We start from the raw sequence: 25,456 nt of genomic DNA on the forward strand, positions 1-25,456 counted from the left end.
ACAGTAACCTCTAACAGAAGAAGACGAACTAGCGTCGTGTTCCCATCATGCATTGCACTGCCAACGTATGCAAACAGGAACATGGCTACCGGTGTTTAGCACCAGTTTTCAGGTTTTCTGTGATATTTTTTGTGACGCGGTGTCCGTTGCCCTGTGTGGTTGAAGAAAAGCCTTCACGGCATTTATTCTCGCAGCGCCCGTAGACCCTCTAAAAAGCTTCGGTGTTCACGGAGGACCTAGCCCGGTAACAGGTAATATTTGCTGTTAGCATGATAGCTTTTACTAGCTTTGGTGTTTGATGTCGATTTGTAAAGTAGTTTGGAATAATACAGGAAATCACGACATTGTTTTATGATATACGCCTTGCAAAGCTTCATCTGACGAAATTAAAGTTTCCCTGGTTGTCAAATACACATACAGACAGAAGTTAATATAAATGTTCTGTTATGCAATAGACATTTAAGAAATAATTTCTGCTAAAGTAGCTATTATTAAATGGGAAACTGCATTCAGTTTCGTTATTAATGATTTAGTTCACAAAATGTAAAATGTTCTAATATGATTTTCCAGCAGTCCACAATTTAAAGGTATCATTTGAATGTATTTTTAAGCAGTGTTCTCATATTTGTGAAAAAATTTTTTCGACATTTCTGCTGGATTATAAACATCTCAACTCTTTAATGATCACGAAAATTAATTTAGGTATATTTTCCACGCATTTACTAATACAAATGAGTGGTATTGTAGGAAGGCGAAAATTAGGATTATCACTTGAGTTGTGAGGAAACATCAACTTTGACACACTGGCCATGATCCAGTATGCCGATCCCTCAGTGTTGAAAGCCACAACAGCTATGTCAACTTGCTGTGGTAGAGAGATGGTTATGTTGATGTATTTGTTGTCTGCCTGGGTAGTTACCATTCAGATTTCAAGGTGGTTTCATGTCCATGGTATGGTGGATGTGACAACGTGCTGCACCAGCGCATACTCCCTGATGAATACGTTTGTCAAGTACAGATAGTTGCCCAGTTCTTTTTTAAAGTCCCGCTATACGGAGCCATAATGCGACTGAATATCCTTTATTGGGTATTGTTGTATTGGGTATTTGGATGTTATCTAGCTGAAGAAGTCAGGATGGGGTAGCCCTTCTACTTAAATGGATCACTTTGCCCGGTTCTGGATCACGAGACTCTGTGCCACTTTGGGGGCATTCCTGGCGTAGACTGGAGCCCTTCTAATGCAGAATGATACACACTGTGCCAGAGAATGTTTTGAACACAAAATGATATCAATTATACTTATTAAATGAGAATTTACTTAGTATTGAAAGGCACTGTTATACGTTTTTATGAGCAAAAAAATGAAGTGTGGAGGTGAGATTTCTCCCAAATTAAAAAGTAAAAGCCCCCACATTCATGCCCATTTGTGATGTTGAGATGACCTCCAAAGTCCACATGGCTCACAAGTACTGACACGAGACTGCCGCTTCAGTGATCCACAACCGGCAAATTTTCACGTCAGACATAAATGCGTGCAGCAATTAAACAGCAAGACATAACACAGACATCTTCTACCCAAGTTAGTAACTATTTTCCCACTCTAGATCCATTGACACTGAATGGTTAACTCACCTTTGCTACTTAATAGAGATTGTCACTTTCACACTTGCGTTAATGAGTGAGTCAGAAAACGCGCGCACACCAACGAGACCAGAATGTTTTGATTCCTCTGCCGATCACAAAGATGGCTGGATCCGGTCAAGCTTGTGGTCGTTTGTAGACAAAACATCAGTCTTTCCATTGGTACAAAGTATTAACTTATTCACGCTGATTACGAGAAACGGCGGGGCAAATACTACAGCGGTGATCCGGAACCGGCAATGATCCAGAACTGGGCAAGTGACTGTACCTGTTTCAGTTGCAGAAAATATTAGTGTTCTCATGTGCAAATCGATAAACAAAATGGAGCCTTGAAATTTGGTGAATAACAACATAGCAGAGATCCCTCATGACTAATTATTTAATTGGGCAAACAGTTGTCCAGTTCAATAATTCCTTCCAGGAGGAGGTTGAATGTGTCAAAACACACACACACACACACACACACACACACACACACACACACACACACACACACACACACACACACACACACACACACACACACACACACACACACACACACACACACACACACACACACACACACACACAAAACCTGAGAAGAATTCACTAGTGTGTGCTGCAAAAGCAACTATAGACAAGAAGAGTTAATTATTCAGTAACATTCAGGTCAAATGCTTGACTTTTAGCCAACTGAGTCTTGCATTTTAGATGCTGACTAAAACTGAAAATGTTACACCTCAGTAACAAGCACAAATTGAAGACTATGTTAATAGAGACTTAACATATTTATAAGTCCTTGTTTTAGTCAAGGACAGTAATCATTTAATTAATTATAATTAACCGTAAATTGTATTATTTATTTTCTTTTTAAGGAAAGTGATTGAAATGCTCCTTGTTTCTGCGATTGTCTTGTATGTTTATTTTACCACATCCCCCACACACATTGCAAGGCTGCTTCTCACGATGTTGTATAATGTCTTTGAACATCATGTATATTAAAATTTGGGATTCATTTTGATAATTTCATGCAGTATTTAAGCAGATCTATTAAAACTTTCTTTCAGTCTGGTTAAAAAAATGGCAAGTCCCAGGACACGAAGAGTGCTGAAGGAAGTGAGAACACAGGATGAAAATAATGTAAGTCATTTAACAAACCTTTACTGTGACACATATTGATGAATAACAGAAGCCTCATAATACACGTAAGATTGACGATGTGGAGGTGTGTCTAATATTTCTTGTACAAAATAATTATTTGTCCTTGTTCAAATTGATCCATGATGGAAACAGTTTTGAGTGAATCTCATTGCCAGTCATTTTTCTGTTTAAGTCAAGACAGATGTAGTAAAAAGTAAGTTCTTTCAGCATCTCCCCTTTTTTTTAATCCACAGTGCCACTGCAGATCTGATATGGATGTGCATGTTGATTTGGCACAAGTTTTGCACCGGATGCCTTTCCTGACGCACCTCCACTTTAGATGGAGAGCAGGTACAGGTGGACTAGAACTGGGAACTTTCTGCTTTGGAAGCAAGTGCACTCACCACTTGGCCACCACACTGCCTCAGCTAAATTTGAAGGCTGAATCTCAATTCTACCCCTCGGCCCTTCCCCTTACCCCTTCCCCTCTGTTTTGCGCGGGCACGAGAGACAGAGGGTGTCTCAATTCTCTTTTTGGAGCGAGGCAGAGGGGTAGGCGGAGGGCTACAAACCCCTCCAAACGGAGTGAATCTGGATGCACACTCCGTTTGGAGGGGTAGGAGCTTACCGCTGTATCCACAGAAACAAACATGGCGCACAAATGAAAGCAGCTTTCATTACAAATTACGCTGTTTAGGAAGTTATAACTTGACAAAAAAACTTTACAGGCAGTTGCCTATGACAGCAACGTGTATGCTGCTGGATGCATGTTGCGTATATTGTCGTTTTGAAGAATATCGTAACTTCGCTCGTGTGCTGAGGCGTTATAATGCATATATACACGAACGCTACGATAAGACACTTTTATTTCTCACAATGGAGAAAATTGTGATAAAGGATAAGCACGTTAATTTGTATGTTCAGAAATCTTTGGATAATAGCGATCCCTGCTGTTGGATTACAAGGTCTGTAATGTGTGTGTACTTTGTAAACAAACAGGGAGCCCTGAGCACACTCGTCTCCTAATAAGCTTTCAGGCAGAAAATGAGAAGTTTCATCAGTGGGAGTAAGTTGGAAAATATATCCACACACATGTACATGTGTAACACATAACCTGATGTCCTAACAGACTGCTATTATTTGTCAAGGAAATTTCTAAAGGAAATAGGGCTGGATGCAAAAAAATGGGAGAATTTGAAAAATAAGTATAAGGTTAACAGAACTAGATGCAGCCCATAACATATACATACAGGTGTTGCTCATATATTTAGAATATCATGAAAAAGTTGATTTATTTCAGTAATTCCATTCAGAAAGTGAAACTTGTATAATGTATACATTCATTCCACACAGACTGATATATTTCAAGTGTTTATTTATTTTAATTACAAATTAATGAATTCATTAATTACTAATCAATCAATCAATTAATGATTAATCAATTAACAATATTAATTATTACTATTATTAATGACTAATTATCAGTATTATTGACATGAATTATTACTAATTAATTATTATAAATTGCAAATTAATTAAATTAATTATTAATACCACAAAATTCTCTGACATGATTGCGATGTGTCGAGAAATTTGTGACTTCTTCTATTTCTTTGCATTTATGCAGAAAGGTGAGAAAATAAGAGCAAACAGACTTCTGCAACAAGTTTTGCTTCTGTTGCCATGTTGACAAACAGTGAAGATGGCAGTTTGAGACGGGCAGTTTTTTTGCCCCCTAAGGTAGAGGGTTGTCTCAATTCATAGGGCTAGAGGCGTACCCCTTCACCTTACCCCTTGTTTTAAAGGGGTAGGCGTAGGGGTAGGGCAAAGGGGAAGGGGTACAAAAGAGAATTGAGATTGGGCCGAAGTGTGTTTCTCTGATGAAACTGAAAAATATTCTTCCATGCACAAACTTCAACTGAAGTAAATGCATATAATGTACATTATAAAGAGATCCTTGCTGCTGTGTACTCACCAAGTCAAAACTGTCATATGGTTTTATGGATTTGATAAGCTAACATATAACGTTCATCTAAATCAGTTCATCTAAATCTTCAGAAAAGAAGTGTTATTGTTGCATCACAAGTTTTAATATTTGCAAACTTAAAATATCCTGGATGAACAAAAAAATATCTCAGACCAGTTTCAAGTAGAGTCTTTTGATCATTGGGAGGTCCTTTGGTTTGTGCATTTGTCACAGTAGTAGAAAAAAGTGATGTCATAGATGCTATTGGTGGTCATTTCAGTGTTGTTTGGGTGTAGTTACACATGGTCTGGGAGCACATCATCATTTGGTTGCACTAGCTTGAACCTCCCTCCATCGCAGCTGGGAAGTATTTGGGAAGGCAGCCTATGTCGTCCTGCAGTTGGTCAAGAAAAGTGCATTTGGGATGGGTCACATACTTTTCTGGACTCTTGGTCAGTTATTGCAAAATTATGTTCACCTTCTTTTACCATCACATGAGAATCTATTTCAGACAGCAATAATACTAAACTTTCCAACAGAAAATGTGGAAATCTGTATTATAATAGCCAAGTGATTTGTGTGTGTGTGCATGCGTGAGTATTGCTTTGGTGTGTGTGTGCATGCGTGAGTATTGCTTCGATCACGCAAAAAACTAGGGAGAGCTGACATTTGAGGTTTGGTATGCTTATGTATTTTCGGTCAAGGATGACTGCTGCGAAAACTGAAAGTTGATAGGACAAATATTTTTGGAAAAATTAGAGATTTTATCTAACCAGTAAACAATGGCATTGTGTTGCAGTGGGCTATGGGAATTCAGGGTTTTGGGGTTTGAAATAATGTTGTTGTGGTTCATGTTAGTTTAACAGTGTTGTTCGTGTTATTAATTATTATGTTTTTTGTAGTTCAATTGGCTTAGTCATTTTAGTTAAGTATTATGTTGCTGCTACCATGAGTGACTCAAGTGTCGTGTTGGTACCTTGAGTGAGATGTGTAGTGCTTTTAATGTCTTCTGCCACCGTCTCTCTGTTTGTCAAACTTAAAGCACCTTGGTACAGCAAATTGCAGAAAAGACAAAAAGCTGTGCGTGCGTGTGTGTGTGTGTGCAATTTGTTTATGCACAAATTGTGGAGAGCTGACATTTGCCATTCAGTATGGGTACGGAGGAGAACAGAGGTGAGTGATTGCACTTGTAACACTAGAAGCCTTTAACCACAAACAGTTCACTGTAGGCTTAAGGCAGGAATGTTCACAGTTCATGACTTGTCTTCAGAGGTCAGACGCCGTGCATCTTGTGACGCAGTTCCAATTAAACAGGACTTAGCATCAGAAATGACTTGGAAGTTCTTAGTAGTTCTGGGAAACAGTTCATGTAATTCTTGGAAATAGTTCGTGAATATAGTTCTTGGAAACAGTTCTTGAACACAGTTTTTAGAAGAAGTTTTTGGTCATGCACAGTCACAAACAGTAGCAGCATGAGAACGGGATCTCATAGACATGCAGGAACGTAGCTAAATGTGGCAGAGCTGTGCACTCTGAGGCTGAGAGCAGATGAGTTCGAAAGTGACTTAGAGCTTGGTAGTGGCATGGGAGCCAGGAGCTGTGCAGCATGGAAGCCACGCAGGAAGGTGTCTGGAAACACCAAAGATCAAAGAGCTCTAATATGGAAATTAGTGGAGCCCAGGTTACCTTGAAATGAGCTGCGGAAAGCTCAGACGTCAGAGTGCATGGAAGCGTCAGCGTAGACAAGGTCATGGATTTCTCACGGAAGACTCTTTGCTGGTCGGGGTCACCAAGACTCTGGCAAAGACTGAGCTCCGAGCCGGGGTTTATGTAGCTGGCTCATGATCAAGAGCTCAGGTGCGAGGAGATGATGAGCTGTAGGTGTTCCTCGGCCCTATAGTGCGTCACCTGGAGGGAAAAGAGACAAACTACATACAGGAGGTTAAAAAGGGCAAGGACAAAGGCAGACCAAGACAAACTAAAAAGGTTGAGTTCTTCAAAAAACTTTTGAGGTCTAAGGTTCTTAAAAACATTCTGGACTCACACATCATTCCAACTCATTATAGAAACTTTGCACAATTTATTACCACCCTTGAAAAATGTTAGCTATTTATTTTATAAACGCTATCCAATCTATAGCCCGTGGATCCCCATGGGCAATGCGCTAGTCATATTCAATTTTAAAAGTCAAACTTTGGTTTAATTCCATTGAGTTTGCTAAAGGCCCTGTCACATCTTGACGATTTAGCCTGCGTATGCCGACCGTATTAAAAACACTGGCATACGCTGGTATATGTCTAATAAATTAATGTAGCTGTTACACCTCGACAATTAGCCACTTCACAGTCTTTCACAGTTAAAGTCTTTACTGTGCAGCTACCACAGCTGTGACACTAAACGTCTTATGTGAAGTGCACATTCAGGAAAGTGTTGCTTTAAACTTAGTGCCTGCAGCAACAAACTAGCACTCAAGGACCTCTATTGGTGCATAGTGATGTGTAGCACCAGAACATGTTCCCAAACCAGACCTGATCCACCTGATATAATGGCTTATTTCAGTGAGTAAACTTTTTCCGATATTGTTTTTGGGGTTAACCTAAAAGTACATTTTGTCTCTGTTTTAACATTGAGGAGCTATGAAGCCATTTCTTTTTCTTTTTCTTTTTTTTAATTTTCACATCAGCTTGAGTTTTTTTTCTCTCTTTCAGCATTACATCTTTGTCGTATTTTATGTGAGTTTCAAGTTGTTAATATGTGATCGCTTTGCAGTTTCTGCAGGTCAGCCACATTGTCAGACTCCATAATTCATGGATTTGGCAATACTGAGCTAATAAGAGCATTTAATGAATGACTGAACTGAACATATCATATGCAGTCAAACTGTAACTCCAAAGATGGTTGAGTAGAAACCATTTTCTCTGCACTTGTCCAGCCACAACTCATGGTCAGCTGATGCCTGAACATTTTTATGAAAAGTTTACACAATTTCCCTGGAAAAAATGAATCACATATTTAGATGTTGTACTTTATAAGTACAGGATCAGGTCAAAACATTTGCATCGTGCTAAGAAAACCTGTTATGGTCATTATTACTGAGCAAATGTATAAATTATTTTTATGTTGTGTCTTGTACTTTTCTCAGCTTTGTTTTGAGTGTGGGGCTTTCAACCCTCAGTGGGTCAGTGTAACCTATGGGATCTGGATTTGTCTTGAGTGCTCTGGCAAGCACAGGGGCCTGGGAGTACATCTCAGGTAAGAAACATGAAAGTGGTTCACTTAATATGTATGTCCATCATTTACAGCTGTGTTGACAGTGCAGGAGACGATTCAGAATTAGTCACTGACATAAGAATGTTCTGCCATAGAAGATCACACTGATCACATATGATGCTGTAGGAACAACAGGATAGTTGCCAAAATTGTAAAAAAAAAAAATAATAATTGGTTGAGTGGCACACTACAGTTTTTTAATGGTAGAGGCTCAGTCAGAAGAAATTTTCAGATAAATAAGATTTAGGCTTCCGTTTTAAATTATCGTCCACTTCCTTATCAGATCTTTAATTTCATACTTAAAAGAAGTTTTTAGATGTGCATTTCAGCTGGATGTGGTGCCACATCACATCAGTTCAGCATCTAAAACAACTTTGTGTGTGTTAAACATTTTGAAGAAGTTAAGTGCAAAATTTTAAAAGCTAAAAAAAAAAAAAGCTATTACAACTGCATTTTCTGAATTTTTGTTTTTCTTAACAGTTGCCAAATTCAAGCTGATGTACAGTGGCTTGCAAAAGTATTCAGCCCCTTGGTATTTCATGCATTTTAATTTGTTTATGGCATTTCAGATATAAAAAGTAAATCAGGCTTCTCAGTATAAAAATTTCTAAAATCATCTTCCTTAGATTCAAACTGAAAGTAAATCTCTACAACTTGATATGAATTCCTTAAAAATATAAAACCCAAGATGATGGGTTGCATAAGTAATGGAATGCTTTGGTATAATACCTGTAAATAATCAGTTTAATTGCCAGTTTTTTTCAGAGAAGTCAGGGGTTGGATACAAGAACATTTCCAAGTCACTGAATATGTCTTGAACTTTATTTACATCAGTTATGAAGAAATACAACCAATATGGCACTCTATGGAAATCTGTGTGGAGTAGACGGTTCTCAAAAACCGAGTGACTGGGTGTCTTTCCTCACTCTTCTCTTTCTTGCACAGACACCCAGAAGAGGTTTTAGGCTTCTGTGGCTGTGATTGGAGAAATTCTGCATAGTGCATGTTTTGCATTTTGTGTCCCCGGTTATACAGCTTTATGATGAAGTGGTTTAGAGGAGGGATTTGTTTCACAAAAACATTAAATCTAGGCTTCTGGCAAATTGTAGCTGAACTTTCAGGTCTTCTTTTTAATAAAACCCTGCTCTGATAATGAAGCTTCTGAACTTTCATTCAAAAGTGATGGCTCGATTTTACATAGGATGTACAGAGAGGAGACGACACATGTCACCTTGAAATTCTTAGTTTTTTGAGAGTCTGTTGGATTTTGGATCCCAACATGTGCTGATTGCTGTCCGTGTTGTAGGATGCTATTTTACTGTCGCTGTGAACGCGCATGTGGAACCTCTCCACAACGCTGTTTTTAGAGGCTCCCTGATCATGCAGATGTATTTCTTACATTGGAAAAATGTCAGAATACATTGTTCAGGAGATAAAGATCAACTTTATTTATCCTGAAGGAAATTATTTTGCCAGAGTACAGAAACAGTAAACAGTGATTAGTTAAGTACACAATTACAGAAAGTGTTCGCATTCAACGGAAATCAATCAAATTTTTTTTTAATTTGGAATTGTATTTTTACAACAAGTACAACAAATTTATGCAAAATGACTGGAAGATATATTGCACAAGATGTTTCACAATATTGCACTTAACTCTGAATAATTGAATAACTCTAAATAACTGTTTATGTATTCACCCTGCAGAAGGAGGAGGAATTATACAGTATGATTGCCACAGGTAGGAAAGACCTCCTGTGGTGTTCTGTGGTGCACCTCGGAGGTAAAGTTCCCTGACAGAACGTTAGCGTGGCATGCAGGGGGATGGAAGGAGATGCCAGCTCTCCTGATGAGCTTGTTGAGTCTGTTCATGTCATCTGGCTTCAGCCTGCTGCCCTGGCACACTGCAGCATAGAATATGATGCTGGAGACCACCGAGTGATAAAATATCTGCAGTATTTTTCTGCAGACATTGAAAGATCTGAGCCTCCTGAGGAAGTTCAGTCGGCTCTGACCTTATGCACGGCATCTGTGTTTATAGTCCAGTCCAGTTTGTTTTTTATGTGGACACTCAGGTACTTGTAGTAGTCTACAATATCCACTTGTGTTCCATTGATGATAACTGCGTTTGGATGAGTCTTCCATCTTCTGAAGTCCACCATCAGCTCCTTCGTCTTAGATACATTGAGCTGCAGATGATTGAGTCCGCACCACACCAAAAACCTGTCCACCACACTCCTGTATTCAGCCTTCTGGTCACTGCCGATGCAGCCCACAATGACAGAGTCATCCGAAAATGTCTGCAGGTGGCAGGACTGTGACCAGAACCTGAAGTGTGAGGTGTAGAGTGTGAAGAGGAAGGGAGATAGGACCGTCCACTGTGGTGCCCCCGAGCTGCTCTTGATGGTGTCAGATATAATGTCCCAAAGCCTCACATACTGTGGGTGGCCTGTGAGGTAGTTGGTAATCCAGGCTACCAGGGGAGCCTCCACCTTCATGTCAAGTAGCTTATCGCTGAACAGGTCAGGGTGGATAGTGTTAAATGCACTGGAGAAGTCAAACAACATGACTCTCGTAGTGTTTTCTGCCTCCTCCGGGTGAGAAGAGATAATGGACTTTCTATCTAGCATGCCAAAATTGATTGGAGAGAGAACCGCTTTTGGAAGTGCTCAAAAGAATCCAGCAGCTGTGGCTCATGGGGAGTGGTCTCAATATACCTGTCCAGACCATTTTTCTCCAGCTGGTGATCACATGCCATCCATGTGTGATGATGCCAGTTGGGACTTCTTTGATGGAATGGACCTGAACATGGCAGTTGCGCGTGATCCCTGGTGTGGACTTTACATATGTAATCTTGGAAATCATTCTACAAGTGGGCGAGTGCCATGTTGTTTTTTCCTTTTTGTATTGTGTTCTCCTTAGTGGAGCTGATAGGCTTTGTTATTTTTATTTTACTTTGAGAGTCTGTCAGATTTTGGATCTTGATGTGTGCAGAGTCTGCTGTCTACTGGAGCAGCATTCTGTTTTAACCCCAGTATAGCTCCCACCATGAACATGCATGTTTTCAACCTGCCTGATGACACAGTTATATCGATGACAAACACTTATAACCATGTACAATGCTGACCCTCTAGCAGAAACTGTTTTTAACAGGTTGCATTCATGACTAATTGACGTGCATATGCACTAAGTCTTCTCACAGTGGAGAGTGGCTGCTGCTTTTACTGTGACTGCATCAAAATTAACAGTTGTCACTTAAAAACTATTCATCATAACATGACATCATACTTATGTAAACTTTGCAATTAATCTGCGGCTCTGTTCTTAATGTTAGTGGCTACATTCCATTCAAGCACGTGCTGGAACATTTCCTCAAAGTTACGTAAACACTGTTCGGAATAGGGCTGCAGCTATCGATTATTTTAGTAATTGAGTATTCTATCGATTATTCTGGCGAGTAATCAAGTAATCGGATAAAAAGTACTTTGCGTTTTTAAACAACATCAACAGTCCAGGGCTCTTCCTAAGCAATGGCACAGTGTCGCTGCGCCATCACAGATTGTCAGATTTAGTGTATCCCTTTCTGTTTTCCTGGGTAATTATTTATTTTTTTCACGCCTTTACAAGTTTTGGATCTTTCCCAGTGTCAGGAGCTCAGGTCAGCACTCCCCTGACACCGGACCATAAGCGCAGGTGGTCGGTGTAATTCTCAGTCAGGCTGCACATGAACGTGAGCACAGCCTGTGAAAAACTGGGCTTTGGAGTGCCACAAAAGCCACTCGATAAAATCCGCTCTGCACCCTTTCGATGAAAACTTGATTTAAAGTGCACGTTGAGTGCCGAGTCTATTCACCCAGTGTCCAGAGATGCAAAGCCGTGTCAAAATGTCTATTCGTCTGATCGGCGGCATAAATAGTCTATTCGCCCAACCATGGTTTTTTTTTGTTTTTGTTTTTTTTTTTCCCCAACATGTAAAATTTTATCATTTTTAAGTGTTTTTTGTTTGTTTGTTTGTTTTTAAGGTTGGTGGACTGGGTCCCTGTGTGAATTTTTTTATCCCTCTTTCTTTGCGATTCAGCAGATGCGTTTCAGCTGGAGGTTGAACATGCAAGGCTCGCAGTCATTTTTTAAAATTATTTTATTTAAGTTACAGTGTTTGTGAAGTGTTGTGTGTTGCTTAAAAAAGTGAAAATTACAAGCGAAGCACTCAGTGCGAGTCTTAGCAAAACAGAGAAGAAAGACTGGACTTCTGCTTAGAGGATCTTCTTTCAGAGACTGTTTGTCCGTGTGAGGGGAGTGTTGAGCCCATCACACCGAGCAGAGAGAGCCAGCCGCCAGCCGAATAGCCACTCCCCATGTAAAGCAGAGAGCAGCCAGTGGACCAAACAGTGTGTTTTTTAAAAATGAACAAACACACTGCTTCGCTTTAAATGCGCAGTAAGCTATTTCAGATCATCAGCGTGGGCCATCTTTCTCTTATAAGGCTTTACTTTACTCTGCGTGTCGCGTTAGAAAGCTGTAGCTTTTGGTGCTACATTGATTAGCTCTTACACGGCTTATGCGCATGCACTAGTCATCTTCTGTTTTTTTCTGGGGATGTTACAGGCAGTCTCCATAGCTGCTTGTTGTGAATGCCGCATACTTTGAGACCAGTCACGGCCGTGCACAAAGTAATCCTGGTGTATCATCACATGGTCTTTAACAGCCTAAATCTAAGTGGTTATGATTTCTGTTTGACATGTTCTTTGATCCTTCTAATCTTCCATTCTTGGTATTCCATTCTTTTGGCTTAGGTGGTAGAGTAAATCCTCCTCTGGCAACAACTTTAGCTCAACAGCAGCTACAGTTGTTTGGTCTACATTGGACATTTTAAAATTGAAAAATCTCCAAACAACAAAGCTGCTCCTTTCTTTGGCACAATTTCATCTTCATGGTCTATTCCAGTTTCTGAAACTTTTTTATCTGACCTGTCCATCATGATTTCTGCTCAAGCGCTAATCCAGTCATGCCTTTTAGAGATGTAACAATGAAAAAGGTCCCACCTCAAACAGAAAAAGAAGAAAGTCGTGGGAAGCGATCCCACAGCCTTCTTCCTGGGAGGCAACAGTGCTAACCATGAAGCCATTGGGCTGCCGCAGTGCCAGAGGACTCTTCTCAATATTCCAACCATTAGCACTAGTGTTGTGGTATATGACAAATTCATATTGTATGAAAGTCAATTATTCAGTATGAATCAGCATGTCACCCAGCCCTTCTTTGAACTCACTGATAATGGTTGCTTGTTAGTTGTTCTCCCATGATGTGTAATTTGTACTTTCTGTCTTGTTTTGCAGTTTTGTGCGCTCTGTCTCCATGGACAAATGGAAAGATGTTGAGCTTGAGAAGATGAAAGCAGGAGGAAATGGAAAATTCCGTCTGTTTCTAGAACTTCAAGAGGATTATGATCCCAGTTGGACCCTACAGGAGAAATACAACAGCAAAGCTGCTGCACTTTTTAGGGACAAGGTAAGTCTTTTTTCTCATTGGTTCACTAAAAGATCAAGTTGAATTTGGTGTGCAGACTGCATGTGTGTGTGTTATTCCTCTCCATGTTTGTCATTTGTTACAAAATCCTGAGTAGTAGTGTGCCAGTATTTCATCCAGGGAAGTTGATGTTTATGGTAGAGTGTTGATAAGATTTCCTATAACAATGGAATGGATTTTGAGCAAATGTAATGAGAGGTAAACATTGTGCCATTTAATAAATCACTTCATTTGTTAATATTATGATATGTAGCAACAGTATGTATTCGATTATTTTCCCCCAGTACTAAGAATATGTATGCACTGAAAGGTGACATGTCAATAAATATACAGGTCGTTGGTTTTAAAGTTTTTTCTGAAAATGATTTTATTTGAACTGTTGTTTTGGCCATTCATCAAAATCATCTGAAATTATTCAAGGTTGCCACTTTAGCAGAGGGAAAAGAATGGTCACTGGAGACATCTCCTGCTAGAAATTGGACATCACCTCAACCTAAGGCCAGCCTTTCATCTTCTCATCGGTAAGAATAAAAAAAGTTTAAGCTCCAACCTGTGTGGAAATGGTACATAAAGAGTAATCATTAAAGTGGTTCATTTGCATTTCTGTAATGTAGTAGCTCTGGGGGACCTGGACAGAACACTGCAAAATCGAGCGACAAGGCCTTCGAAGACTGGTTGAGTGATGATGTGAACTCTTATCAGAGGTTAGAACATTCAGTTTTTCTGTGTTTGGTTATATTCTTTTAACAAAATGTGTTTGTTTATTTATTTATTTTTAACAATGATTTTCAGTGGAAGTGGCTATAGTGGGAATCAAGACAATCGGTATGTTGGCTTTGGTAACACTGTGACCCCAGAGAAGAAAGAGGATGACTTCCTGAACAATGCTATGTCTTCTATTTATTCAGTAAGTCAGAATATAGCTGTAGTTTCATTATTTTCCTTGTTATATAACATTTCCTCTGAAATTATGATTTTAATTTGATTTTTGCAGGGCTGGAGCAGTTTCACTGTTGGAGCTAGCAAGTTTGCATCTATTGCTAAAGATAATGTAAGTGTATTTATGTTATAAATGTTATGACAGGAGCTTTTTATAGCAATGTCTATTTGCTTTTTGGAAAATAACTTCTCAAAACACATTTCTCCACTGATAACAGACAGCTAAACTGGCAAATCAAGCAACCCTAAAGGTAAGGCTAAAGTGTTTAAAAAGTTATTTGATTAATTCTTCAGGATTCATATATTAAACGGGGCCTTTTTCTGTCCTAGTTTGCCTACTTTATTACTCTGATAAATTACTGGATTTTCTTACCAATATATTTACACTTTGTCATGTGCAAAGAATGTTATGATATGTTGTTTGGTACTGGTAGGTGCAGAGGTGCCAACCATTATGATTTTGTTGTAATCATTACGATTTCAACACAGTGTATGCCTTTGAGACGTCTTGCGCGGTTATTACAATACAAACGTTTATTAGAAAAAAGAACAAGGGCCTTTATTGTCATTATACATAGAGTTGTATGCAAAACTTTGGGCACCCCTGATAATTGTCATGATTTTCCTTTATAAATCATTTGGTTGTCTGGATCAGAAATTTCAGTTAAAGACAGACAAACAGTTAGCAGACAAACACAGTGATGTTTGAAAAGTGAAATGAAGTTCATAGGATTTACAGAAAGTGTGCAATAGTTCTTTAAACAAAATTAGGCAGATGCATAAATTTGGGCCCCCCCAACAGAAAAAATACATCAATATTTAGTAGATCCTCCTTTTGCAGAAATAACAGCCTCTAAACGCTTCCTTTTGCTTCCAATGAGAGTCTGGATTCTGGTTGAAGGTATTTTGGACCATTCTTCTTGACAAAACATTTTAGGTTTGTTGGTTTCTGAGCATGGACAGCCCACTTAAAATAACACCACAGATTTTCATAATATTCAAGTCTGGGTACTGAGATGGCCATTCCAGAATGTTGTGCTTGTTCTTCCGCATGAATGCCTTAGTTGATTTTGAGCAGTGTTTAGGGTCATTCTCTTGCTGAAAGATCCAGCCTCGGTGCAACTTCAACTTTGTCACTGATTCCTGAACATTGTTCTCAAGAATCTGCTGATATTGACTGAAATCCATGTGACCCTCAACTTTAACAAGATTCCCAGTACCTGCACTGGCCACACAGCCCCACAGCATGATGGAACCACCTCCAAATTTTACTGAAGGTAGCAAGTGTTTTCCTTGGAATGCTGTCTTCTTTTTCAGCCATGCATACCACCCCTTGTTATTTCCAAATAACTCAATTTTAGTTTTATCAGTCCACAGCACCTTATTTGAAAATGAAGCTGGCTTGTCCAAGTGTGCTTTAGCATACCTCAAGTGACTCTGTTTGTGGCATGTACGCAGAAAAGGCTTCCTCTACATTACAGCATCTCCTTGTGCAAAGTGTGCTGTATATTTGAACGATGCACAGAGACACAGTCTGCAACAAGATCATGTTGTAGGTCTTTGGAGCAGGTCTGTGGGTTGACTACGACTGTTCTCACCATCCTTCGCTTCAGCTTAACAGAGATATTTCTTGGCCTGCCACTTCAGCCTTAACTAGTACTGTGCCTGCGGTCTTCCATTTACTCACTGTTCCTCACAGTGGAAACTAACAGCTGAAATCGCTGAGATAGCTTTTTGTATCCTTCCCCTAAACCATAATGTTGAACAGTCTTTGTTTTCAGGTCATTTGAGAGTTGTTTAGAGGCTCCCATGTTGCCACTCATCAAAAGAGATGCAAAGAGCGGAAACATTTTCAAATGGCCACCTTTCTCATGATTGGATTCAACTGTGTAAGGAGGTCAAGGGTCAGTGTGCTTACCAAACCAATTTTGTGTTCCAATAATTAGTGCTACATGTATTCAGATCAATAAAATGACAATTGGTGCCACAATTTATGCACCTGCCCAATTTTGTTTAAATAATTATTGCACACTTTCTGTAAATACTAGAAACTTCATTTCACTTCTCAAATATCAGCATGTTCGTCTGCTATATGATATATTTAACTGAAATTTCTGATCCAGACAACCAGTGATTTATAAAGGAAAATCACGAAAATTATCAGGGGTACCCAAACTTCTGCATACAACTGTACAATGAAATTTGTCCTCTGCATTTAACGCACCCTAATTATAGGTAAGAGCAGTGGGCAGCCACAGTCCCAGCACCCAGGGACCAAAACCAGATATTGAGACACTGCCTTGGTCAATGGCAGAGAAAGGAGCAGACCCACATGTGTATGTTTTTGGTGGTGGGAGGAACCCCATGATGGCATAGAGAGAACATGCAAACTCCACACAGAGTGGAACTAAGCATGGGTAGAATCAAACAAAAGACATTCTTGCTGTGAGGCAAGTGCTAACCACTTAACCACCGGACTGCATGAGATATTAGATATTTCTTCGCATTTGCGGCTGTGTGTGTGATGTAACATTGGTGGTGTTTGGATCCAGTCATAGGGCTTGGCAATGTGACATCACTGCAGTGCGTCGTGCCTGAGTGGAATGAATCGTCAATTGTGCTGCCACTTGTTAGTGCTTAGTTGCCATATTACTTTTTTTACTGCTGTTGAAATCCATTTTTCTTTCTTCTTCTTTCATTCATGGGAAAAACTTGTGTTGTTGGTTGTAATGTCCTTTCTCACGACTGACAAAGAAAAAGATTAGACACTGGACTTTTGGTGTGTGTTTGTGTGTGTGTGTGTGTGGGGGGTAAGCAGTAGAGTCCCTTTACACCAGTGTTTCTCAGTTATTTTCTGTTGCGCCCCCCAGGAAGAAGAAAACATTTCGCTCCCCTCGTCCCACTCGCCGCTGTAACTATACGAGTAAATAGTATCATTTGTCCATAAAATTTATAAGTCCACCTCTGCTTAACATTGTATCCTTATTAACATTAAAGAAAACAAAAAAAAGAAAGAACTTTAGATTAACTTGCAGCAAAGAATAACTTTATTAACATTGTTTTTTTAGTCTGTAACAGAAAAAAATTTGCATCACTTTGCTTGAAATAAAAAAAAAAATCCTTAAACTGTAAACAATTTTTGACCGACTGCTATTTGATACTGAAAAAGAAAATTAAATAAAATCAATAAATAATAATAAATTCAAATTGATAAAAAACACTTACTCAGGAGCACAATATATAGAACACTTTAACAGACAAAACAAAAATGAATAAAACAATTTGTGCAGATTTTTTTATGATTTTTTTTTTCTTTTTAAAGTTGTTTTTTTTTTTTTTTGCAGCACTTGCACCATCCAGCATTACAGAGACCATGTCTACTGCTGCTCAGCTCCTGTGCTATGATGCTAACGGCGCTCACTGGTTTACTGAAGCAGCACTCACAAATCGGGATGATTGCTGACAATATTCGGCACGTTTTCGCTGAAAAAAACCTCAAGCGGCTTATCTGCGTGATTGGGGTGTAATGTCTTTAAGTGATGCCTTAATTTATTTGGCTTCATGCTCTGGCTGCCAACATTTTAAGACCCAGCAGTCTTTCCTTGTCTGCCACCGTAGTACGAAAAAAAACCCTATATAGAGTTGCATTCCATTATGCAAGAGTCCTCAATACTCCCTGCTCACACCCTGACAATGAGAGCACCACTATTTGAGAAGGACTGCTTTACACAGAGAATTAGTGACATTACGAGCTGAATTTTAAAAAACGGTCACGTGACTCGTGGTGCCATCTTGGGGCCAAAATAGCGTTCTCTGTTAAACTAACTTCAGGTAAATCCAGCTTATTTATTTATTCACTGATAATGTCGGGTTGTTTTGCATTTGGATGCCCACATAGACACAACAAGTGGTTCAAGATGTACAGATTCCCTGCAGAGCCGAACAGAAGAAAAATTTGGGAAAATAAAGTAAGCCATGTGAGATGGAAGCAACTTCATCGTCCAAGTTTTGAGGGGTAAATTTAGTGTTCAGTCCCATGTACAGTAAAACTCACCCTAAACCATCATTGTATAAACTGGATGTTTTTGTATGATTTTCCATGTAATAAACACCATGTACGAGGTCTTTTTAGAAAAGTATCCGACCTTTTTATTTTTTCAAAAACCTGATTATTTGAATCATGTGTGCTTGCATGAGCCAACCTTGAACCTTCGTGCGCATGCGTGATTTTTTCATGCCTGTGGTTGCTTCATTTGCTTGTAAGCAGCCATTGTGTGAGGGTGAGTGGAGTCTCTCATCGTTTTTTCTTTGCAAGGAAATGGTGGAACAACTGGAGCAGCGCGACTGCATCAAATTTGCCACAAACTGGGCAGTAGCCAGGTGGAAACCATTTGGATTATTCAGATGGCTTTCGGTGACGATCCTCTGGGCATCACACAGATGAAGGAGCGGTACAACCAGTTTAAAGACGTCCGCACAATGGTGGAGGGCGCACCGCTCTCCGATCGGCATCAACACGCTGAAACGACCGGATCATTTCCAAAGTGAACGCTGTGGTGATGCAGGACCGTCGTGTGACTATCCGAGAAATTGCGGAAGAGGTGGACATCAGCACTTTTTCGGCACATTCCACTGTGAAAGAAGATTTTGCCATGAAAACTGGCGGTGAAATTCATCGGCACGAAGCTGATGGCGCAGCAACAGCGCCTCCATGTTGAAGTCTCACAGGACATGTTGTAACATGCCCAGCTCGTCAACCATTCGGAAGATTCAGACTGAATAATCCGAATGGTTTCCACTGACTGGCGCCCAGTTTGTGGCAAAATTTGATGCTGTCGCGCTGCTCCACTCGTTCCGCCATTTCCTTGCAAAGAAAAAATGACGAGAGACTACACCCATCCTCACACAAAGGCTGCTTACAAGCAAATGACGCAACCGACAGGCGTGAAAAAATCACACATGCGCACGAAGGTTCAAGGTTGGCTCATGCAAGCACACGTGATTCAAATCCATCAGGTTTTTGAAAAAAATAAAAAGGTCGGATACTTTTCTAACAGATCTCGTAAAATGGTTTTTCGTTTACCATCTGAAAAAATGTCCTCCTCCGACCGCAGTATATTTCCATTAAAACCTGCTCACTTATACCAGAACATAGCATTCTGGATGTGCCCAGTAATAGAGGTACAAAAAGTTCAGGTTCAGCACTGACACTCGCTGATTTGAGGAAAGTGCAACCGGAGTCATTTCCGTGATTAAAAACCCAACCGTTTACTTCTTCAAACCGCGGTCAGACACGGAATCACAGCGAGACATGTACCTGTTAAATCAGACACCACAAAAGGCTGTGATTTGACACTTTTTTGGTTTCACTCTTTCCTCTCATATTTTAATAGTTTTTGCAGTGTGCACGCTGATTACACACACACTCGCACTCATCTTCACCACTTAGGTCCAATCAGGGTCGTGGGAGCTGGAGTCTATCCCAGCAGTCATAGAGTGCGAGGCAGGGTACACCCAGGAGCTAATTTTATATTTATTTCATAGTACCTGTACCTGAATGTGTTGCTGTATGTGGCTAACTGAAAAAAAATATTGAAAACATAAAAGGTTAGTTTAGTAGTCCAGCACAATTGGCCCCCAAATGGCGCCATGTTCTTCGTTGTTGCTACTTTATGTATAAAGGGACTCTAGTAAGCAGCAGGGAGAAGAAGAGGGTGTTACTATGGCACTTCATGTAGAAAATGAAGCATGTCCGCTATGTTGCATCATTAATAGGATATGGCATCACTGAAATGTGGCACCTCTGCAGCTATACGAAATATATCAGAATAATTTCTTAACATGTGTTATATCATGCATGAGTGACTTCTGCATAAATTGATACTGTCTAATATATGTTTGCCTCTCTGGATGAAGTTAAGGGGTTATAAAGCACCCCAGAGCCGGTACACGGATAATGGCTGCATGATGGCACTTTTTTCATAATCATTGTTTTTTGTTGTCGTTTTTTTCTGTTATTTATTGTTAGATTTCTTATGTTCTGTATTGTGTCAGTGTATGTTTGGTCACAGTTTTAGTTTAAAATGTTCATGGTAGACATAATGTACAGTAGGGGTTGCACGACTTCAGATTTTTTTCTTTTTTCTTTTTTTTATTCAAAATTTTTAACCTGGCAGTTGAGTCATAGTCAACTAACTATGGCTGTCATTGATTAATAAAACCACGGTAGAACAAAATGCTTTATAGTCCATATCAGGAAAAAAATGAATGCATAGCTGACAGAAACTAGCATAAATAACAACGGGTCCCAACTCGGCAGCAGCAGCAACACTTCTGTATTATGAGTTCCATTTTACTGGAAAAAGAAAAATTTAAATGTTGAGCTAAGAGAAGACTAACTTGTACAAAACCCACCTTGGGAGAGTATTCCTGGTATTACCACAAGGGACGGGTACTGAACACGGTATTAAACAGGCCCCAGGGCTCAATTATTCAAGACCAGAGTATCTGTAAGCACTGGCCCCTTAACAGTACTGCTTCTGATACTGGAGAAATTAAGGAAATAAATTTAGAACTCACTCATTCACTCGCAGAACAGATGATTGTGGAGAGAATAAATGCTCAAAGTTGTGATTGCATTTGTTCATAGTATATACAAAATATAGCATTGCTATTTTTTTTTCTTTTATTTTTTTTTTTTCCCCCCCAAAAATGATAGTTAAATTACTGGATAACAAAGTCTTACTGCTTAGGGTAGTAGTACTGTTGAAATTTTAATGATGCTGTACTGGTATAGTTTTCTCTCCCACCAACAGGAGGCATTGTCGTTGTTTACTGCTATTGGCGATAGAGTTAGAAAATAGCACATGTTGTAAAATGGCTGACAGCAGAATCCAGTTCTGATGTGATCTACATCCATCCTGTATGACAGGCATGTTATAATTACTTGATCAGTGACAAGTTGACATCCAGCTTATAGGTGCCAATGCACACCAATAAGGGTGATTTGTCTCTGCAACCCCTAATGGACAGCAACACAAGAAATGGTGTTTGCTTTGGCATGACTTGTGTTTTGAGCTTATGAATATCCCATCGAACACTGTGAATAACTGCCATTATTAATACTTTTTTGTTTAAACTCAAAACTTCTGTTTATGCTGCAGCCATTGATTTGAAGTTATTTGTTAAAGCTTGTTGATAAAACCAAGCTAGAGGTAGGATGTATGTGAAGTCAGCATTTCAGTGGGTTTCCTCATCAGCTATTATGTAAAAAAAAAAAAAAAAAAAAAAAAGCACAAAAAACATACTATCCATATGATTTAATTCACTGCAGAGGCAGTTGAAATTTTATACTGTAGAAGTTACTTGTGGCGTTTTTTTTAATTTTATAAATCATTGCACCCCATACTGCTTATAATGCTGAATGTTATAGTGGGTTGAGTGGTCATCACTTCATGCATGTACAGAATAAGTAATGCAGTGTGTTACACTCTTCTGAATGGTAAACCATGTTTTATTCAAATTAATTTACCCTTCTGACTTCCAACTAGGCCACAGAGTTAGGACAGACATTAAATGAGAATGTTATCAAACCTACCCAAGAAAAGGTAACATTGATGTTTGAAGTTGTTGGTTTGGTGGTGGGATACAGTGCTTTAGGGGGTCAATCAGCTTCAGATGTGAATGTGCTATTTTCTTCACCGCTGCTTGTACCAGATTATCTACTTTATGCTAGCCCACACTGAACGACAAAAGCTGTGGGTTTCAGCTTTGCAGGTGACTTGTTTCTTTATTGGTCAGGAACAAAGCCACTAAATTTGCACATTGCAACCTTAATGTTATTTGGAAAAGGCTGTGGTTCCATGTAAACTCTGTAGTCACAGGACATTTGTGAAATATTACTTCACAACCATCTTCACAAATAACAAAATGTATTCTAATTTTTTTTAATCCAACCATCTAACAAGGCAGTGAAGTTAGTGTGCATTGCCTCAGCTTAAAGGACACAAACTGGATCAGTTCATTTGATGATCACAGGCTTACTGACTTTAGTGTGTTTAAATTTTCCACATACCTGCTCTCACTGTCAAATGAACAGTCCTAGATGTGTCTTTAAATTTTATCAAGCATTTTGGTGATACAAACCTGCTGTCCTTATTCAAATTTCAGGAAGCTCAAATGACAATTTACTTTAATTTTCTTTATAAAACATTATTTTTCTGACTTGCCCTGCAATTAAATTTGCTTTTGTCTTTTATTGTACAGATTGCTAGCAGCTATTAACTGTAACTATAGTTTGTGCTTTTCTAACACTATTTCCTATGCACTGTTATTAGATTGAAACTGAAACTTACAATTCCAGTAAAGTTAATTATTACTTTTAAACACCAATCACATTTTACAATCAATGAATCTTCTATACAGCATATTGTGTTTTGAAAAGCCTTATCAATGAAATGTTTTTCATTATTTGTTAATATCAATCTGGCTCATCCAGGTGAAAGATGGAAAATTGCTAGATGAAATGACAGTCAGCATCACTGGGCTGGCAAATAAGGTAGGACTGGCACACCTGTGCCACTCTGGACACATGCAAAAAGCCAGTTTCCTGTTGTATAACCAGTGAATCTGATCACAAACTGTTCTGATCACTCTTGCAGTAGTTCAGATAAACTGCAGAGGGAGTTCCAAATGTAGCATGTGCCGAGGAGACTGGCTGTGCTGTGTTGATCAGTGTTTAAGAATACTGTTTTTAACTTAATCTCTCCCCTTTTTTTGCTTCCATTTTATTCTGGTGGTGAGTACTGTGTGTAGACAACTTTGTAACTGTACAACTGTTACAAAGTTTCGTTTAGTTTAATGTTACAATTGATGAAACCAAACTACAGCAACATTGTCAAGTAGCTAGTAACAATTGTTTGTGGTAAGGTGAAATTCCTTCATTTATTTTTGCCATGTTTAGTTTTTGTTCTGAGTTGATAACATAATTTCCATTTGCCTTTCATGCATAATATGCCATGAAGAATGCAACTGCAGTAAAATGTTCATCTTCAATATTTCTTACCTTAGGTTCAGGGAGCTGGTGCAAAATTGACTAATCTCTTCTCGGGAAAACCAGAGACGCGTAAATATTTTCATCCTTAAGTACACTCACATTCCACATTTTACAATGTAGGCTAATGCTACGAAACATTACCAATTCAAATGTTCTTAATTTGTATGGATGGACTGTTTAGGTCTACTGGAGAGAGCTACCAGAACATGATCCCGCTGAAGGATATCAGGGCAGTTCTAGCCAGCCTTTGACAAAGGACTTCTGGGAAAACCTTTGGCAGCAACAGCTCCTTAAAAGCCCAAGAAATCCCCTAGTAGTGATAGCTGGACCATGGCATGATAATTCTGCAAAGAAGAGCTCTGACAGTTGGGACAATTGGGGCTCTGAAGTAGCATCCAACAACAAACACAGCACAGAAGAGAGCTGGGAGGCCTGGGACAACAACTGGGAGAATGCAGAGGGTAAGGGGAAGAAGAGTCCCACAAAGCCTGCTGAGGACACCTGGGACAGTGCAAACTGGTAACTGTGCAGCTACTCACTATTCCCTCTCTGGGTTTTCCCCTTTTTCTGTCTGTTTGTGTCACCTACACTCTGAGAAATGGCATGGTTCCTGACACTCGATTCATAATGTATTTGTAATACATCCCAGAAAGAGAGGAAGGTGAAATGCTGAGTTTACTTAGGCTCATTATTAAATGGAGAATTCTATCAAGTTTAAAACCTTATTGACTTGCAGTCATATGTTTTATTGTAAATTTTTGCAACCACCAGGAATTCAAATCAGTCTGTGTCGATATGGGTCATAAATCAATGCCTGTGCTCCTCCAGTATGGTATTCATAATGGTGATGTCAGTGTTCACATAAAGGTTTTACTCTTAACATCCTCCAGTTCGTCATGTAATAAAGTGCATGAATTAAAAATACCTGGAATTGTACAAATGACTACTGTAAATACAGTGTAACAGATTTACTGTTATTCATACCCCTTTCTTTGCTTTCAACCAGTTAGTCTTATTCTGCTGCTAGCCCATTGCACATTGTAAATTTTTTTTGAACAAAGCTGTTGGCATCCGATAGTCACAAGTTATTGCATAAAATAAATTCAACATGAACCAGTATCTGCATTCAATGGATTGTGTTGGATTGTGCAAATGGCAACATATTGTTGCTCTCAATGGATGTTTAGAAATTAAATGTTTCTTAAACAAAAGCTTACTATAAATTTCCCTACTGATGAAGGTTGACCTTTTGCTTTAAGTGTGCCATACACTACATAAGATGTGATACTGCCATATCACACATGCAGAAGCATACTGCAGAGAACCGCTGAATAACAGCGTACATATTACCCCTGTGTGCTCTGTACATTACAGACTGCCCAAGCTTTGATTAGTTAATTTGATTAGCAAAATGATATATAAAATGTGACTGAGTGAGAGACATTTTTATTGTATGTTTATGTGGATAATGGCAAACATGGAATATAGTTATTGACCACAGAATACACTTTCTTTGTTCAGAGACACGTGCATGCCGGCTGACACCCCAGGCCTTCTTTTTCTCAGAATCAAGGTCTTGGCCTTTGCAAAAATTATTTAATAATTTACGCACAATTTTTGCTCTTTGTTGCCACTCTGAAGGTCCATGGGTGTGTCCTGGACACCTTCATGTGTGCACCTCGGAAGTTGGGTCCTTTGAAGATGCACAGCTTTCTTTGCTTCTTTTGGCTGTTCCTGTTCAGGGTTTCAACAACAGAACATCCATCTCTACCTGGACTGTTTCACGGTCAGGATGCACAAATATGTTTCACTGACACCAAAAAATCAGATTGGTTACTTTGGTCAAGTTATTCATCCATATCTAACTGTTGACTGGGGTACTTAAATGCCCAAAGTTTCAGACCTGTCAGATGGTTGCATATATGAGCTCACAGATATGA

General features: G+C 39.2%; 1 protein-coding gene across 3 annotated transcripts; it reads left to right on the forward strand.

The window, feature by feature from the left end:
* The first annotated feature begins 41 nt into the window (after positions 1-41).
* On the forward strand, positions 42-22,226 carry LOC117507117 (ADP-ribosylation factor GTPase-activating protein 1-like). Of its 3 annotated transcripts, none has more exons than XM_034166891.1 (10): positions 42-251; positions 2,691-2,763; positions 7,872-7,981; positions 13,333-13,504; positions 13,943-14,043; positions 14,137-14,226; positions 14,315-14,429; positions 14,517-14,573; positions 14,680-14,712; positions 22,012-22,224. In XM_034166891.1, exons 2-10 carry the CDS (start codon positions 2,704-2,706, stop codon positions 22,204-22,206), a joined length of 933 nt encoding a protein of 310 aa, XP_034022782.1. In that variant the 5' UTR covers positions 42-251; positions 2,691-2,703; the 3' UTR covers positions 22,207-22,224. The 3 variants fall into 3 exon arrangements, with proteins under 3 accessions (XP_034022782.1, XP_034022781.1, XP_034022780.1); XM_034166890.1 differs by having other exon boundaries at positions 55-178; positions 14,140-14,226; positions 22,012-22,226; XM_034166889.1 differs by having other exon boundaries at positions 56-178.
* The last annotated feature ends 3,230 nt before the right edge of the window (positions 22,227-25,456 follow it).

This window comes from Thalassophryne amazonica, chromosome 3 (assembly GCF_902500255.1).
Source record: "Thalassophryne amazonica chromosome 3, fThaAma1.1, whole genome shotgun sequence".
NCBI classification, from domain to species: Eukaryota; Metazoa; Chordata; class Actinopteri; order Batrachoidiformes; family Batrachoididae; genus Thalassophryne; species Thalassophryne amazonica.

Bases quoted from the DNA above. Each gene is read 5' to 3' on its own strand.
- LOC117507117 (XM_034166891.1), top strand. From the start codon at position 2,704: ATGGCAAGTCCCAGGACACGAAGAGTGCTGAAGGAAGTGAGAACACAG. The intron at 7,982-13,332 runs GTAAGAAACATG...CTTGTTTTGCAG, and splicing joins GGCCTGGGAGTACATCTCAG to TTTTGTGCGCTCTGTCTCCA. The intron at 14,713-22,011 runs GTAAGGCTAAAG...ACTTCCAACTAG, and splicing joins CAAATCAAGCAACCCTAAAG to GCCACAGAGTTAGGACAGAC.